The sequence below is a fragment of the Artibeus jamaicensis genome, unplaced genomic scaffold (assembly GCF_021234435.1).
Source record: "Artibeus jamaicensis isolate MK-2021 breed Jamaican fruit bat unplaced genomic scaffold, CSHL_Jam_final contig_519, whole genome shotgun sequence".
NCBI lineage: Eukaryota > Metazoa > Chordata > Mammalia > Chiroptera > Phyllostomidae > Artibeus > Artibeus jamaicensis.
The window spans coordinates 12,710,675-12,729,465 of NW_026521871.1; the positions used below are offsets into that span (position 1 = coordinate 12,710,675).

General features: G+C 38.9%; 1 protein-coding gene across 5 annotated transcripts in view; it reads left to right on the forward strand.

Moving 5' to 3' along the window:
* SFMBT1 (Scm like with four mbt domains 1) overlaps window positions 1-10,963 on the forward strand; it is a 112,467-nt gene extending 101,504 nt beyond the window's left edge. For all 5 annotated transcript variants that reach the window (XM_037134600.2, XM_037134598.2, XM_053668998.1 and 2 more), the window contains 6 exons: window positions 2,567-2,676; window positions 3,598-3,773; window positions 7,579-7,757; window positions 7,941-8,186; window positions 9,298-9,426; window positions 10,300-10,963. In XM_037134600.2, coding sequence (XP_036990495.2) covers window positions 2,567-2,676; window positions 3,598-3,773; window positions 7,579-7,757; window positions 7,941-8,186; window positions 9,298-9,426; window positions 10,300-10,440 — 981 coding nt within the window. In that variant the 3' untranslated portion in view covers window positions 10,441-10,963. The remainder of the gene's footprint in view (window positions 1-2,566; window positions 2,677-3,597; window positions 3,774-7,578; window positions 7,758-7,940; window positions 8,187-9,297; window positions 9,427-10,299) is intronic.
* Window positions 10,964-18,791: the final 7,828 nt, after the last annotated feature.

Below are 18,791 nucleotides of genomic sequence, written 5' to 3' on the forward strand. Positions count from 1 at the left end.
GATCCCCAGAGACTTTGCCCCACCCAAGCTGCTTTTCCATCTGAATGGTTAGTAGAAGGAAAACAGCCAATTTAAACTTGGCTCATCCTTCACAACTTCCTAAATCCTCTTGAACAAGTTAACAGCTGGCCTCAGTGAGCCCCGGGCCAGGCAGTAGCAGCAGCCCGCCTAAATTCACAGCTCGGCTTCCCCTGGGAAACTCAAGCCCAGCACAAGTAGCAGCCATCTCAGATGGCTTTATGGCTCAGGAACTGTGGCCCTGGGCAAAACAGAGGTAGGGCTGACCTTGGCCTTCACCACCTGGGAAATCTCAGGGTCTGCACATCCAGTGGACAGCTGTGACCATGTTGGAGCACCATCGCCTTACCCCTATACAGCCAATCCTCCACGGAGGGTGGAGGCTGGTGGTAAGTGGTCACACCCAGTCCTTGCAGCTAACTGGCTTGGGTAAAACCCTCCCATTGTTCTGCCAACAGCAACCAAAGTTCATCTACAAGAGGAGGGGGTACTCATCCCACAAGAAGGGCACACCTCTAGTATCCAGCTTGGGTGATAAGGGAGGCTAAGGGACCCTACAGGATACCTGCTACATTAGGCAACACTACCAAGACATGGAGTCAAACAGCTCTACTTAATACATAGAACAAACACTGAAAGGCTGCCAAATCAAGGAGACAAAGAAACATGGCCCAAATGAGAGAACAGATCAAAACCCCAGAAAAAGAGTTAAACAAAATGGAGATAAGCAGTTTCTCAGAGGCAGAGCTCAAAACACTGGTTATAAGGATGCTCAAGGAACTTAGTGAGGACCTCAACACCATAAAACAGATCTAGTCAGAAATGAAGGACACACACTAATTGAAATAAAGAACAATTTACAGGGAAACAATAGTAGAGTGGATGAAGCGGAGAATCAAATCAATGATTTGGAACAGAAGTAAGCAGAAAGCAAACAATCAGAACATTAAGAAGAAAAAAGATTACCAAAAAATGAGGATAGTGTAGCATCCTCTGGCACAACTTCAAGTGATCCAACATTCACCATGGGGTGCCAGAAGGAGAAGAGAAAGCAAGAGATCGGAAATCGACTTGAAAAAATAATGACAGAAATCTTCTCTAATTTGGTGAAGGAAATAAACATACAAGTCCAGGAAGCACGGAGTCTGAAAAAAGATGGATTCAAAGAGGCCCACTCCAAGATACATCATAATTAAAATGCGAAAGGTTAAACATAAAGAGAAACTCTTAAAAACAGCAAGAGAAAAGCAATTAGTTACCTACAGGGGACTTCCTATAAGACTGTCAACTTTGCAGGCTAGAAGGGATTGACAAGAAGTATTTAAAGTGATGAAAAGCAGGGACCTACAGCAAAGATTGCTCCTCCCAGCAAAGCTATCTTTTAGAGTGGAAGGGCAGATGAAGAGCTTCCCAGACAAGAAAAAACTAAAGGAGTTCATCATCACCAATTCATTATTACTAAAAATGTTAAAGGGACTTATTTAAGAAAAAGATCAAAACTATGAACAATAAAATGTCAAAAAATATATATCTATCAACAATTGAAGCCCTGGCTGGCATAGCTCAGTGGACTGAGCGCGGGGCTGCGAACCAAAGTGTAGCTGGTTTGCTTCCCAGTCAGGGCACATGCCTGGATTGCAGGCCAAGTCTCCACTTGGAGGCACACAAGAGGCAACCACACATTGATGTTTCTCTCCTTCACTTCCTCTCTCTCTAAATAATAAAATCTTTAAAAAAAAACAACAATTGAATCTAATAACTAAACTAAACAAGAACAGAGACAGAATCATGGATATGCAGAGCATTTTTGTTGGTGGCCAAATGGGAGGGTGGTGTTGGGGAATGAGTGAAGAGGTGAGGAGATTAAGAAGTGGAAGTAGGTAGTTACAGAATAGCCATGAGAATGTAAAGGTCAGTGTAGGGAATGGAGTAGCTGAAGAACTTACACATTGACCCATGGACATGAACAGTGGTGGGGGGATTGCCTGAGGTAGTGGGGATATGAGAATGCTCAGTCTATTACTGAGAGGCTGTATGGCATTAATCTGGACCATAAGAAAGCTCCACACCTGCTGGACTTGCAGAGCTCCCCAGTACGGGTGCTGCACTGAAGGCAACAGACGTGGGGACTGCTCATTTGTTCAGCGCCTAGGGTGGCAAGGCAGGGTCTGGGGAGGCTGGAGCTTCTGGATCAGACTACTCCAACAACAGGAACGCTCAGCCATCTACAAAGTGTCCTAAACAAATATAATTATCTGAGTGTACCATGCCTGGGAAAGGATTTGGAAGGATATGCTAGAGTAATTTTAAATTCATGTTGTTTGTTTGTTTCTGACCATAATGGTTTTGAATATTTAAAAGGGTCTGTTATTCTCTTATTTGTAACTTTAATCAGCTATCATATCTCCAGTATTATTATTTTGTTAACATTTATTAACTAATATGACTAGAATTAATACCAAAAATTATATGCTAGGGGATAGCAAGGGTCTAATGGTCTGTTTTTCTCCTTCCCAACCCATATTTCTGTTTTAAAAATGGAGCACAGGTCCTCACACTACTTATCAATGCAGCTTATAAACCCAGTCGTGTCCTCCGGGAGCTGCAGCTGGACAAAGACTCCGTGTGGCATGGATGTGGGGAGGTCCTAAAAGCCAAGTGAGTAAGCTCCTCTGCCTCTTGTGTATATTCGTCCTTAACTGGTCACAGAATCACTTCCTCCTTGGATGGTATTAGATACTTAGGTTCCTTGTGCAGTGCTTCTTCCACTATTGGTGGTGAAGTTTGTTTTTTGTGTTTCCATTCTGTTGTGGACAAATACTTTTTAGAAGATATGATAAAAATGAGTTACAAGTAATGTGAAATTTAAAAGGCATAAAATTTAAGAGAAGTTTTTTTGTTATTAGATATGAGACATAGAATTGCTTTTTCAAATAATTTGAAAGTTCAAAAACATTTATTCTTGTTTTCTGCCCGGATCGTGTCGTGGACGGGTGATACTTGTCGGGTGTTATTGGTCAGCGGACCACACTCTGAGGAGCACTGCCCTGGGGTAAATTAATGAAAGTCACTTTTCATTTAATAGTTAGTGTAGAAGTTATTATATGAAAACCTTAGTCCTGGTTGGTGTGGCTCAGAAGGCTGGGTACTGGCCTGCGAACCAAAGCATCACTGGTTCAATTCTCAGTCTAGGGCAGATGCCTGGGTTGTGGGTAGGTCCCCAGTAGTGGGTACGTAAGAGACAACCACACACTGGTTTCCCTGTCTTTCTCCCTCCCTTTCCCTTTCTAGAAAATAAATAAATAAAATCTTTTTAAAAAATAAAGAAAACCTTAAACTTAGGAACAGAAAGCAAGAACCTTATTTTGCTGATTTAAATAACTTGGGTTTTAGTTATCATGGTTTACATAAGATTTATAAATTTGACTTAAGTACAAAATACATTAACTCCATATAATTTTCAGAGTCCTCAAAATATAAACGACAGAGTCTTCTCACAAGCAAATATTTATATACTTGATTTGTCTCTGGATAGTTACTAGCCCAGTAAAGTTGGTCTCTTGTGTATTCTAATGGCAGATACAAAGGAAAGAGTTACCGGGCTACTGTTGAAATAGTGAAAACAGCAGATCGAGTGACCGAATTCTGCCGGCAAACCTGTATAAAGCTGGAGTGCTGTCCCAATCTGTTCGGTCCACGGATGGTTCTGGATAAGTGTTCCGAGAACTGCTCTGTGCTTACCAAGACCAAATATAGTGAGTTGTGTTTTTCAAACTTACTAACTTTAGTTGCTCACCATACCTTATACCCTGGAAAGTTTTTATTTTGCAGAGAATCACATAACAGAGGTACACATTTATTCTATGAAGGGCCAGATGATAAACACCTTAGGCTGTGGGTCATATGATCTCTTGCATATTTTTGTTTTGTTTTATTTTCACATTTAAAAAGTCACTTTTAAAAATCTAAAAACCATTCTTAGCTTGAAAGCCATACCAAACAGTTAATGTGCCAAATTTTGTCAACTTTTATGTATAGCATGTATATAAATTAGCTATTGCATGAATTAGGTTATGCAAATCATTCATGCAATGTACAAGTATTTATTGTGTGTCTGTGTACTACCACTGTTCTTGCACTGGGATATATAGCAACTGAAGACAAATTTCTGTCCTTGTTGAGTTTACATTTTAATGGGGGAAACCGATAATAAGCAAGTGAACAAATGTAGGGAGGTCAGTACTATGGATAAAAATGAAGCAAGATGAGCAAGCAAAGTAGGAGAGTGAGGGCGGCATCTTCCTGACAGGTAGCAAACAACCTGAAGGAAGCCAGAGAGCCAGTTGCACAGATTTTCAGGTGGGAATGTTCTGGGTAGTGGGGAACAAAAGCACAGGCCTGAGGCAGGAGTGTGCTTAGTGTCTGTGAGGAGCAGCCAAGAAGCCAAGGTATTTGAGAGACATAAATAATAGGAGGGGATAGTTGTGTACCTTGCTCTCAATTGTCATAACAACACATGTTCCTTCATATTGTTTATCTTCTCTCTTGTGGAACTGCAATAAAAAAAGCAAGTCATACAGGATGAAATATCCAACTTGGAACTTTTCTAAGGCACTGTTACCAAACACAAAATTTGGTTTCTGCCTTTACTTTAATCATATAAGCCCTGCTGTCACTTGGGAAAATTAATACAGAGGAGGATTTTGCCCTGTTAAATTTGAAAATTGCTTTTTAGGGATCTTTAATTCAGTGCCTCTTAAACTTTATCATGCATGCAAATTACCTGACAATATTGTTAAATGGAGGTTCTGATTCATCAGGTCTGTGGTTATCTGGGCCCAGGTGCCTGCATTTCTAACGGACTCCAAGATGCTACTGATGCTACTGATCCAAGCTCCACATTTAGCATGATGAGCTTTCTAATCAGTTCAGAATTTACGTTTCTAATCTAATCAGTTTGTCGTGTTTGCGTGACAAATCAAAGAAGACTAACTATCTAGTTTCTATTTATATTTATTGGATTGTAAATTCCTAAAGGGCAGGAATTGTCTTAGCTTATTATTGTGTCACATTCAGCACCTAGTTTAGCAATCTGCCAAAAAAATTGCAATTACTAGGTATGTGAAATATGCTATTCCTGTAAGTGGTATTTCTATACCACTTTGAGCCTTTGGAAGATATATAGATTTTATTATGCTTTTTTGTCTGAATTTGTTTTTCTTAATGATATAATTGAAATTAGCCTAGATATTAGGAGTCTTTATAATTTTTCCCAATTAGTAATTTGAGTCACATTAAATGGAATTATAGTCATACCTTGGTACTCATTGGCTTCAGAACTTGTCAAACCCTGTACTCATCACATTTTGATGAGAAAAATGTTTCAGCACTTAGTGCTTGCTCAGGACTCATTGCACTTGCTAGAACTTGTGTGAGTCAAGACAGTACCCCCTCCACCCCCAAGAGAAAATGCTTCATTGTTCAGTGCACATTGGTTTTACCACTTGTCATGAGTTTGGGGATGAAATAACGAAGAGTACTGAGGTACCACTTTATATCCTTTGAATTATTATTATTCTTTTTTGGTAAAAATTACATAATATTTTGATAATACTTTAATATGTAACAGAGTTAGAATATGTTTCAATTTTAGAATTATCTCTATATTCTAAAATTTATGCGAAAATACAAAAGATCTAGACTAACCAAAATAATCCACCCAAAAAAGAATAAAGTTGGAGGACTTACTCTGTCTGACTACAGGTTTTACCATAAAACTGTAGTGATCAAGAGTTGGTTGGGCCTTGAAGAAAGTGGAAGTCAAGTAGAGCCTAGAAGGCCTTAGGAGTAGGGCCCAGCTCCCATGGTTAAAGTCAGTGGGGAAAGAAAGTTCTTTGAACAAATGGCACTGTTAAAATTAGATATCCAGATCGAAAAAAACAAACAAAACTCCTTGGCTCCTGCCTCACAAATATGAAAAGTAATAAGCTATATCATAGACTTAATATAAAAGCTAAAACTATAAAACTTTTAGAAGAAAACAAGGAGGTTATCCTCAAGAGCAAGTTAAACATCAAAATTAAAAACTTTTGTTCTTAACACCATTTATAAAAATGAAAAGACAAGCTACAGTCTTGTAGAAAATATACTTTGTATATATATATATATATATATATATATATATATATATATATCTACCAAAGAACTCTCCAGAATATACTAAAACCTCCCACAACTCAATAAAAAGAGAAGTTTTACAATTAGAGAAAACTGGTAGTTGTACAATATTGTGAATACACAAAATACTGAATTGTGCAGGGTGGGGCAAAAGTAGGTTTACAGTTGTGAATATGTGCAACATAGTGGATTCTTGCATTCTTATTATTTTTCATATGGAAAAATAATTTTCATACTATTTTCAACTATAAACCTACTTTCTCTCCATCCTATGTGTTTTTAAATGGTAATTAATTTTACGTTATGTGACTATTACCTCAATTTAAAAAGAGAGAAATGAAACGTTCTAGAATTAGATTATGGTGAAGGTTGCATAATAGTGAATATGCCAATGACTGCTCAATATGTACCCTTTAAAATGATGGATTTTATGTTATGTGAATTATCTCAATAAAAATGAAAAACAAAAAAATGAGTAGAAGAATAGAAAAGTCACAGAAAAATATGTACAAATGGCCAATAAGCACCTAAAAACATACTCAGTATCATTAGTCATCAGGGAAATGCAAGTTTAAACTTACACTGAGAAATTACTGCATATCCACTGGATTGGCTAAAATGAGAAAGACTGACAATCCCATGCTGGCAAAGGTATAGAGCACCAACATCTCTCATATGTTGCTGGTGGGAGTATAAAATTATACAACCCTTTTAGAAAACTGTTTGGCACTTTTTAAAAAAGTTAATCACACATCTGTCATATAATCCAGCGATTCCATTCCTAGGTATTTATCCAAGGAAAATGAAAATATGTCCACCGAAAGCCTGTACAAGAATGTTCATTGCAACTTAATAGCAAAACCTGGAAGCAGCCCAGGTACCCATCAACAGGAGAATAGATAAACTGGTATATTCATACAGTGGGATGGTATTCATCAATATGAAGGGATGAACTATTCAAACACACAGCAGCAAAGATGAAACTCAAAAACCTTATGCTGAGTGAAAGAAGCCTTGCACTGAAAAGTACCTGCTGAAGTTTTCCAGAGATGAGTCAAGCTAACCCACAGTGATGAAAATCAGAATAATGGTTGCCCTTGGTGAAAGGGAAAGGGACTAGAAAAGGAACCCCACAACTTTTTAGGTTGATGGAGATGTTCTTTCTTGATGGGGAAGGATTATTCAGGTTTATGCATTAGTCAGTACTAATCAAACTGTACATTTAGGATCTACAGTTAAGATTATTCCATTGTATGAAATTTAAACTTTAATCAAATACATCAAATACGGTGTACCTGTTTTCTGCTGTGCTAATAGAATCTCTTGTGGTTCAAAGTGTACAAAAATGAAGCTACTTCATTTTTCTTTGTCATTCACATTTAGCACACTATTACGGAAAGAAGAAAAGTAAAAGAATTGGGAGGCCGCCTGGCGGGCATAGTAATTTAGCATGTGCCCTGAAAAAAGCCAGTAAGAGGAGAAAGAGGCGGAAAAATGTTTTTGTTCATAAGAAGAAACGCCCCTCTGCATCCGTGGATAATACCCCGGCGGGCTCTCCCCAGGTATGAGATCCGGTGCTGTGCCTGTAAAGTCCAGGAGCCAGAGATCAGTGCTTTGCAACACAGACACAGGAAGAATGCGTGCGGATCTTTCTAAGTCAGATCTTTGGCCAATAGAAGATGGTTTCGTGGCCCCAGAACTGGTTTGTTCTGAATTTTAATGAGCCTTCTCTCCTTTTCCTCTAGGGAAGTGGGGGTGAAGATGAGGATGACCCAGATGAAGGAGATGACGATTCCCTAAGCGAAGGCAGTACTTCTGAGCAGCAGGACGAGCTACAGGAAGAGTCAGAAATGTCAGAAAAAAAGTCATGTTCCTCTTCCCCTACCCAAAGCGAGATATCCACATCACTGCCTCCAGACGGACAAAGGGGAAAAAGAGAGGGGCGCACTTTTTCATTTTCCGATGATGAAAATAAGCCTCCTTCACCAAAGGTACCTATTTTTAAAATACAGTCTTTTCTTTTTCCTCTCTAGACCGTTTCTCTAGAGTATAATTTGTAAATGATGTTGGCATTCTCCTTATTTCAATGGCAGGCTTCACTTGAACTTCCTGAGTTTCTTTTTATTTTTTAAAATTTATTTTATTTTATTACTTTTTAAAGATTTTATTTATTTATCTTTAGAGGGGGAAGGGAAGGAGAGAGGGAGAGAAATATCAGTGTATGGTTGCCTCTCATGCGTCCCCTGCTGGGAACTGGCCTGCAAGCCCAGGCATGTGCCCTGACTGGGAATCGAACCTTGATCCTTTGGTTCTCAGGCCTGCACTCAATCCACTGAGTTACACCAGCCAGGGCTGAGTCTCTTTAAATGATTCCATTCAGTGATTTACTTGTGTTTCAGGGATTATTTGGAAATAACTTTATCAGGAGGGAGGTCTCAGAGTGTCTGCTTGTCTTAAGTAAAAGAATGTTTCATTGCTCATTTATTTTGTAGCCTGTCATTTAGTTCAGGGAAAACTCCCTTTTTAATATATTTCATAATATGTATGGTTTTATGGAAATATAATGCTTTTATAGAAATAAATTATCCTTTTGACTCTAGTTAAGCCATCTTGTTTAGTATATTTAACATATACTTGTCTGCATGTTATATAACATTGCACATTAAAGAATAGGAGTTAGTGTTTTAAAACTTGGTTGCTTTTTAAATATAGTCTATGAACAGAACCAATAAATGATTTCTCCTGATAATTTAGCTAATCCTTCTCTCATTGGAAATATCATCTCATTCACTTTAGCACCAAAGTGAAATAGACCAAAGCACGAATGGGAGATTTAAGAACTATTTTTTTCTGTTATATTGTCCAAATGATTTCTGCTGAAACTTTGAGGTAAAATTTTCCCCATTGATATTTCTAATTATAGAAAACAAAGATTTCCTGCATATCTAGTGTATACGGTATTTTGTCATCTTCACTAGGAGAAATCACTTCCTAAAAGCACTTTAAATCCTGCCTTGCGGAGATATGAATTTAAATAGAGAGACTTTTTAAGACTATAATAGCTCTTACACCATTTGGCTTGTTTTGTTGTGGGGAATGAAGGAAATAAGGATTGAAGTTGCTGAAAGGCTTCACCTGGACAGTAACCCCCTGAAGTGGAGTGTAGCAGACGTGGTGCGGTTCATCAGATCCACCGACTGCGCTCCCTTAGCGAGGATATTCCTAGACCAGGTAACTGCCGAGGCCTTTAACGCTTAGTAACATGCTTCTTTAGCAAAGTACTGTGGGGATAATAGCAGTTTATGTACAGCTCTCAGGAAAAATATTAATATGCAAAAGAAAAAGTTATTTTAGTTCTATTTTTAGTAGTACAATGTGAGAAAGTTATCTGACTTCTGCCATAGTTGAAGCAGATTATCACTGCATTCCCAATTTTCCTAAGAATTTCTTTCTGTCCCTCAAATATTTAAATGGCTTAAAATTAGGTATGCCATGATGAATTATCCCCCTCTTTTCCAAAATAACAATTTGCCTGTTTCAAAAAAATAAAATTTGTAATGTATTAGGCTCTAGAGTCACGATCAATTTTAAGGCAGGTTTTCTGAAACACAAATATCTGTGGCCTTAAATAAATACTGAAATAGAATTTGTTTTGAAATTGGGGAGATTCAAAAATGAACATCTTTAAATAACTTAATTGGGCTTTTATATGAATGCCGCAGATCAGGACATTGAAGTTTAGTTAATACTTTATTTCAGATTTAGAAAGAGTACTCTAAAAACATGTTTTTTGGGTTGTGTGGGGTTTTTTGGCATATTTAATTTTGCCAGTTACAAGGCTAGTCAGTTTACTAAATTTCTACTGAGCAGAAACTGTAGAATGTATTCTTATCCTTGGTAAAACTTGGTTATTAATTCTGAAGATTCATTAGTATGGAGGACTATGAGAGGCATCTAAAAGGAAATGTGTGATACTTATTCAAAACAGAAAAGTAATGAAAGGAGAGCACAGGGACAGTGATTTTGACCAAGCCAGAGTGAATCATGATTGAGCTGTCATTCACATGCACATCATAGATAATTTGTATTTTTGTGCTTTAACAGGAAATTGATGGGCAGGCCCTGCTGCTCCTTACCCTTCCCACCGTTCAAGAGTGCATGGACTTAAAATTAGGCCCCGCCATCAAACTTTGCCATCACATAGAGAGGATCAAGTTTGCTTTTTATGAGCAGTTTGCCAACTAAGAAGGACAACCAGAGTGAGCTGTATCTTTGAAGCACAAATGCAGCAAATCCTTCACCTGCTCTGTCAGTGGAGCTGAAATAGTGCTGGGGCTCTGGGCCCTACAGGTGTGGACTTGCTCTCTTTGCACTTTCAGGGAAGGCGGACCCACGGCGAGGAAGCAAAAACTGCACAGAGGTGGCTCTTCTTCCAGTGAAAATTCGGGCGTCTGTCACTCGGCTGATTACAGTTTTTAAAAAACAAAGGTTGTGAAGAAAAGACTCACATAAGAAGAATAAGTATTTCCAGTGGTGTGATTTAACAAAGAATAATCTGGGCTGTCGAAAAGCACCCTTTTGGTTGTTTTCTTTTTGTTCTGTTCCTTCGCATTGTAGATTGAACTTTGTTCTCTGCTTTCTCTTTCTTGGAGAGAGGACACAGCTTTAAGCCAGCACTGATTTGGTACTGTGCCTAAGGCAAATCAGCGCTTCATTGTCATTGTGTTTCTGAGCTTTTAAGAATTAAAACAGTTCCTTTTGGGGATGATTATGTGGCTCTAGGATTTTGAATTTGCAGTCACACTTTGATCCATTTTAAAATTTGTTCTTAGGAGTTCCTTTGTTTACTACCTCTGTCGATAATTGCGTTTGCAGTCATGTGTGAGGGTTTTTGTATGGTGTCATTTTTAAGCTACATGAACACTAAAACTAAGGCAGGTGTTGGAGGGGGAAAAACACTGTTTCCTCAAAAACATTGTGTGAGCTCCTCTACCAGTTCTTTAACTGACCTGATCTAAGAACTCCGCTGTCATTGTTTTCCATCTTGACCCAGCTTAGGCTACCTGTTTTAAGAAGTATCACAAAGATTGTTGGTATTTCAGTTTAATTGCTCTCTCTCCATTAGTTTTCAGAGAGACTTTAATGGCTTTTATTTGATGTTTACTTTTCTTTCAAGTTGTTGGTCCGTTTTATCTCTAAAGTCCTTACTTTGGCTAAAAGTCAGTAGGTATTCCTTGGACCCATGATTAAGTCCACTTCCCCTTCTTTGTCCGTGTTTCCAGGCGGATAGTGTAGAAGCACAACAGAAAGAACGGGTTTTGGAGGGTTATGCAGAGTATGGAGTTTCTGTAATTGTTTCCTCAGGTGGCTAGGTAAAGATTGAGAGGTGGTTAAGGATTCTGGAAACCTCTTTGCCTCGTCAGATTTATCATTTTCTTCAGTTAAATCTTTACATTGAATCTGGTCTGTAGTCTGAGGATTCCCATTCAGTAACTGAGTTTTCTTCTAGGTGTTTCTTTTGATCCAGCTCAAGCTGACGTGAAAGTACAGGTGGTTTTCACTTACTGACTGCACTGCTAGCTATTACAGCAGGAGAGCATTTGCTACACTGTTCCACCCATGAGGAAAGAGGAAAGACACATACGTAGATGCTTCCTTTGAATGGTGTGCTCTGCTGAGTATATATTTTTAAATTATGCTAGTCACCTGCAAATTTATAATATAATTATTCCTCTTTAGCACTTGAAAATGTTTTTAAACTATATGCTGGTTAATTCTAAACAGCTATACAAATACTGGGTTGGCCAAAAAGTTTGTTTAGTTTTTTTTCCATAAAATAAAAGACACATTTTTCATTTTCACCGGTAATGTTACTGAATTGGATATTTTGCATATGTTGTCTATCTCCTGTGTGGTAGAACGTTGATTATTCTCAATGACTCAATTTGATTGCTATCAACTTCAACTGGTCTACCCAACCATGGAGCATTGTCCAGTGAGGAATCTCCAGCATGAAACTTCACAAACTACTTTTGACATGTTTGACCAGTCACAGTGCCTTCTCCATACACTGCACAAATTTCTTTTCTTTTTTTTTTTTGGGGGGGGGGCAGTGTTTCAGTTGCATTTTACCTTTCATGAAATCATAAAGGATAATATGCCAAAAATGTCACTTATTTTCTTCCATCTTCAGTATTAAAATGGCTATTTAAAAAATTCAATCCAATTTTGATGTTTTTTAAAAAATGCATGCTGATATGACACCTGTTACAATACAATCTAACAAAATTGTTTCAAATGATGTTAAAGACAACTAGAGCCATCATACAGAAAAAAACCAAACTTACTTTTTGTCCAACCCAATGTAGGCTAACATTATTACAAATACGAACTGATTGTGATTTATTTTTCCTTTTTATCCCCTTATTCCGTACCTGTTTTTATGGACAATTGGCAGGCATTCTATAGTGTGAATCCTCTCTTCATTGGCTAATTTATCAACCACCTTAACTCATGCCCTCCAACCAAACCATGTATTAAAACATCTGCTCTTTGTTTAGGCTACCAGATATACTTGGAAGGAAGCTATATTTAAGTAAAAATTGATATGCTTGAACTTATTCAGAGACCCAGTTTTTTAAAATTTGATTAATTCTATGCCCATGGAAGAGGAACAGAGATGCTTGGGAACAATTAGCAGTATAAGCAGGTAGACTTCGGAGGGGGAGCTGTAGCTTGAATAATGAAGTCTCCTGAGAGCTCAGCAGTCACGGCACCAAGGCATTTTTCTTGTCCCTGTGAAGATCAGTGGGACAAAAACATGTCTGAAATTAATTAACATTGTTGTCTTAGGAAAATGAGATTTATTTTTTTATAAGAGGGAATTTCCCCATGTAACAATGAATACAGACAGGGTGGGGCAAAAGTGGATTTACTGTTTATATAGAAAAGAATACAATAATTAATAAATAATAATACGAGAATAAACTTTCATGTACTCAAGATGATAAATCTACTTTGCCCCACCCTGGATGTTAGACTGCCTCTCTTCTGACTTCCCCAGAAACCATAGAATTTAGAACACCTCCCTTCACGAGGAAAGGGTGAAAAGCTCCTGAGAGATGAAGCAACTGGCCCGAGTGGTCTGGTCTGGATTGAGTCAGGGCCCAACCAGCTTGTCTGTGTATGCCATTATTATTACTCAAACTCAGCTTTCTCCTGGAGAGAGGCTGACTCTAAATTGGAAAAGTAAGGGTTTTCCTTGATATTTCTTGCATTCTTATACTGAGATACAGTTTATCAGGCAACTGCATTACAGAAGAATCATATACCCCCAGCCTCTACTCTCAGATATTACATAAGAGAGGATATTTATTTGGGAAGTTGGCACAGGGGTTCTGTCCACACCCCGCCACCGCCCCACCCTGCTCCAGTGCATAAACTTTAGATGCCATTTGCCTCATAAAGCTGCCCGGGCGGGCTGGACAGCACTGACAGTCTGATTCCTGTGATTCTGAACCACTTTAAACCTGATACTCATTCACCATGTTGGGGTGAAATGTTTGTATGTTGCACATAGGTGCCGAACTTTTTTTTTTAGTCTTTTTTAAAATTTATTTTATTGATTATGCTATTACAGCTGTCCCATTTTCCCCCTTCACTCCCTTCTACCCTGCACACCCTCTCCCATCCACATTCCCCCCCTTAGTTCATGTCCATGTGTCATACTTGTAAGTTCTTTACCTTCTCCATTTCCCATACTATTCTTACCCTCCCCCTGTCTATTTTCTACCTACCATCTATGCTATTTATTCTCTGTACCTTTTTCCCTCTCTCTCCTCCTCCCACTCCCCTGTTGATAACCCTCCATGTGATCTCCATTTCTGTGGTTCTGTTCCTGTTCTAGTTGTTTGCTTAGTTTGTTTTGTTTTTGTGTTAGGTGTGGTTGTTAATAATTGTGAGTTTGCTGTCATGAACTTTGTTTTTTAAAGGTACCAACTTCTTAAATTTATGAGAGGTAGATTGTGAGGTACTGCATTTATCTGAATTTCACCTTTAGCTGGCCCTATGGCCTACCTGAGGTCAGCAAGATTTTCATGATCCATTTTTGATCTTGAATTGACAGACTGGAGACAGGTGAATGAACTGTGTCATTCTCCTGGGCCTTGAAGGCAGCTGACCAGTGTTAGTGTGTTACTGCTATGTGAATGTGTTAGGGAAACCTTTCTCAGCACATGAAGATTCGCTGTGACATTTTGACTATATTTTATTGGCTTGTGGGAACTATGCTGTTTTCCTTTGTAAATTACCTTTATCCTTCTCAGTTGAAGCAGAGTTGAAGTGGGTAATGCAGGGAATGCATAAATGGGGCGGCTTTTATCCTATCTGACTTTCTTTAGCAATGTAGGTGGCTCCCAGCATCTGTATTATAAAATATATGAGGTCAAAGAAGGATACTTACCAACCTCTGGAAAAGATGGTCTTCTTGGTAAATACTTATTGAATTATGATAGAGGCAAACATAGAAAACTGTTCAGAATTTGGCCTTTATATGCCTCTTCTTCTGAAAGTAAAATTATTCTCACTGTGAGGGACAGGGTTTTGCAAAGACCAAAGCTTCCCAAAGACTTGAATACATTTTACTGACTCTCTTGTACCAATTCAGTCACTAGTGTGGTACCTGAATACAGATGAAAAGCTTTAGAAGGCCTTAGGTAGTATAGGACTCAGAACTGTTTCCCTATCTCAAGCCAAAAAGTATTTCTAGGGACTGTAGAGAACATCAGGGAATTGTTAGCAGTAGGTAAGATTTATCTAGTTGGGGACATTAGGAAAACGGTCACAGGCATTTATATTTACTTGGCATGTATCACCAAAGACTTTTATATTGAAGACACCATTTGCTGGTTTGATCGATTACCATAGAAGCTCTGAGAGTGGTTAGGAGTTAGCCTCAACCATGGGAATACACACTGGGTTTGAACTCTGGACCTGTATGACGGGGGCGCTGTGTGTATGTGTAAGATTAAAAGTGTTCTGTGTGAATAGTTGGCCTTATGAAGGTGAAGGAAAAGATGTCACTAACAAGTGAAGTATAAATCTTGCTGGGGACTGGGTACCCCTTTTAAAATTTGAATGTTTTTGGACCCAGGTCATGCTCATTGTGCTGGCTCAGAAACTAGGATAGACCCTCATGCAAAACCAAAAAGAAATCAGTTATATTCATGCAGTTATAATTCTTCCTTGACTTTATTCTCTTTGCAATGTTTGGTAGTGAATTTTGATGATTCCTGCCCACTGTGTGAGAGTGTGCATACTTTGGAAATTTGAATTTATTCAAATAGTAAGCCAACTTACAATTTTTGCAGAAGAGTTCGAAACTCAAAGCCCAGTCCAAATGGTCTGGTTTCAGATCTGCTCCCTTGGGGTTTCCTCTGTGCTTGTTCCAGACCACACAGGTAGCCTCGTTGCTGAGGGCTGCCTTAGCCGTTAAGGTATAGAAGGTTGGTGGGTGGTAAATGCACTGAAGATTGATTTTATTGATTCCAATGTTTCAGAAGTCTTACATTTTCACAAGAACCAGCAAAACCAGGAGTGAGGGTTGGGGGAAGGGAGAAGTAGCCCTAAAACTCCCTCCTCTTATGTCTTTTATGACTTAACACAACTTTTGGGTCTATTCTGGTGCTATAGCATATCACAAAGGACTGCTTTAAAAGGGAAACAAGCCACAGCTTTGCAGGACAGGTCTTTAACACCAGCAGTAAAGTATGACCCTGAGCTGTGGGAGGCAAAGGACAATACTTAGTAGTAAAATGAAGCCACCATTTCTGATGGGGGTTCCTGTTCTCAGGATGCAGCAGGTCAGTCCTAAGGACTTCTACGTGGTTTATTCCCTCTAACTGCATGTCTAGCTTGACAGAATGGCAAATGGCATTGAAAGGATGAGGGTAGGCTTTGGGGGCAAATCAGGTCACAAAGCCAGAGATTGAAGGCAGTTAAAAGTTTAGACAAAATTAAAACTGGACAGTTCTTCAGCTCCTTTTGCAAGAACGCTCTAGGGAAGTATAGCTTGAGTGTTTCTCTTGAGGTTTTAAAGCACTCATTTCTTTTCCTTCCTTTCTTGGGTTGAGTATTCTCTAAAGACAATCAGAGGCCTGCCAGGGCAGAACTTCTGGCAGGTTCCAGCACTGTCCTTAGGCCTCTTTCTAATACTAACTCCTTAGAACTGATGCACTTTGTTTAATGTATGTTGTCTTTTTATTATTATTTTTAAGCTGCTTGTTTGGAACAAAATGAAATGCATATTGCATTGTATACTTGCTGTTTTTCTCTTAATTTTACAAGTCATGCATTGAGGATAAAGTATACTTAAGGCGAAATATGCACAAGAATACCTATTGAAAAAACTTCCACCAAGTTTGATGATATTTCAAGGGATTAAAAAATAACTATTTTGGATGAATATTTTGTGTGTGGGATATTGTTTTGTTTTGTAAATAAGAGTGTATATAAATTTGTGGCATATTATGGCAGTTTAAAGTGGTTGTGAGAATATTAAAACAGGTCTTAAGCTATGTTTAACTTCATTTAACAGCAAGAGGGCTTCTTGGCCAGAGTAAATCCTTCAAGAAACTTCCCAGTGGGGCCTCCTAAAGTGATCTCTGAATGGAGGAGAAAGTTCCTTCCTACTTTAATGAAATGAAACTTTTCAGAATTCTGCCCCCTCTCCTGTCTGATTCTTTCCTCTCCAGATTTAGGTAGTTTTTTTAAATTACAGTTTAGAAAAGGTAGGAAGAGCAGAACTTTCCCCACAGCAACTTTGCTCCTGGCATTAGGGACTCTGCTCCTGATCTCTGAAGACTGCTTCTTGTTCCACTACGCTTGCCTTGGTACAGCAGCAACAGGCCTAAGGATTCCTCCACATCTGGGTGTGCAGAGCAATGCTTTGTCAAAAACCTCATTTTTCAGCTGTGCAATTTTCCTTGAGCTGTCTGTGTCTTCAAGCAATCGAGTCTCCTTATGCCAAACCACAGTCTCTTCTGCTTTAAGTACACATCCTCTTGTTTGGTTTTCTCTGAACACGAACTGTAACTGTTGAGCGTCCCCGTAAGAGACCTTCTTAGACTTAAAGACAGTAATGCGAATTTCCCTTACCTATTTATTTTCTTCACCTGATTTTCTGTATTTTCCCATGGTTAATACTTGTGGAGAGTTTTAAATTTTATAAATTAAAATTCAGTTTAATTTAAAAAGCATTTTGTTGCATGTTCTCTGTGCTGGGACTACTTTAGATTCCAGGGTGAATAAAAACCAGTTCCTGCCTTCGGAGTGGGGGGCGGGGGTGTGCGGGTTATACTCAGCGTGACGACTGTTGGACTTAGCAGTCTGAAAAGTTCCAGTGGAGCAGCACACACAAGGTAATTTGGAAGGACAGTGAGGAGAAGGAGGTCAGGCAGGACTTAAAAGCATAAGTAGTGGTTCTTGGAACCAGGAAAAGGTACCAGTGTTCAATGCAGTAAGAATGACACCTAAAGGCACGAAGATGTGAAAAGGTGTTTTTAAGAGCAGTCTGGGGAATTGGCTCTAGGGAACCAGTTGCATTATTGTTCTCTGGATAATGAAATTAATATTCCAGTTAGCCAAGAAAGGTTTTGTATAGCATTTAACTTTCTTATGTAATTGGAATTTCTTGGTGGCTATCTTTTAGGGAAAAATTCCCTAAATAGGGTATTGTCTCACAAATGCAGCCCAGTGTCTACTGGAATAATACTTTGTGTACACTGGCATTAAGTAAATGCAGCAGGAAGGTCAGCAACTCTAGAGCACTAACAAGAGGTGCCTGGAGAGAAGCCAGAGGTTTCTGGGAGGGTAGATGAGGAAATGTGGACTAGAGGCTCTAGTAAAGGTAGAAAGCCCATTCCAACAAGTCAGAAAGGGTTAGGTGGGAGGAAATGTGCATGTGTGGAGGGAGTTGTTGGAGACTGGCAAAAAAACAAGTTGACTTTTTTTTTTTAATGAATCACAAAGATGTATTAACACATTTCCAGAAACATTGTATATTTCATTTGTATTGAAAGTGACCATTTAAATTACATTTAGCTAAGAAAATAAAAGTTGGGAGGAGTGGGGAGAAAATGCAGACAACTATAATTGAACAACAATAAAGTAATTGCAAAGAAAAGTTGGCGAGGGCCTGACCGACTGGAAGCTCTAAGATAAGCCTTTGGTTGGGTTATCGCGGCGCCAAACATCTGGATCGAAAGGCATATGCCTGTGTGCTGAGTTTTGGATTGTTTTTCTCAACAACCAGCTTCGGAATAATCCAGGCGGCTTGCTGAAAATGCAGATTATTAGGCCCTCAGAACTACTGAATTGGAATATGAGGGCGGAATGCCGGAATATTGCTTTAAAAGCTTGCAGGATATAAAGGATTTATCTTGGAGGGAAAACGACTTTAGTCACAGACCTCCCCTGCTTTCCCCCCTACTGATCTGGAGCCCCGGGTCCCAGGGCCCATCCTTCGCTCTCACGTTAACTCAGTTCTCACCTAGTCAGTCCCACCTGTCAATTGATTTACACTCCGACCTCCCCCGGCC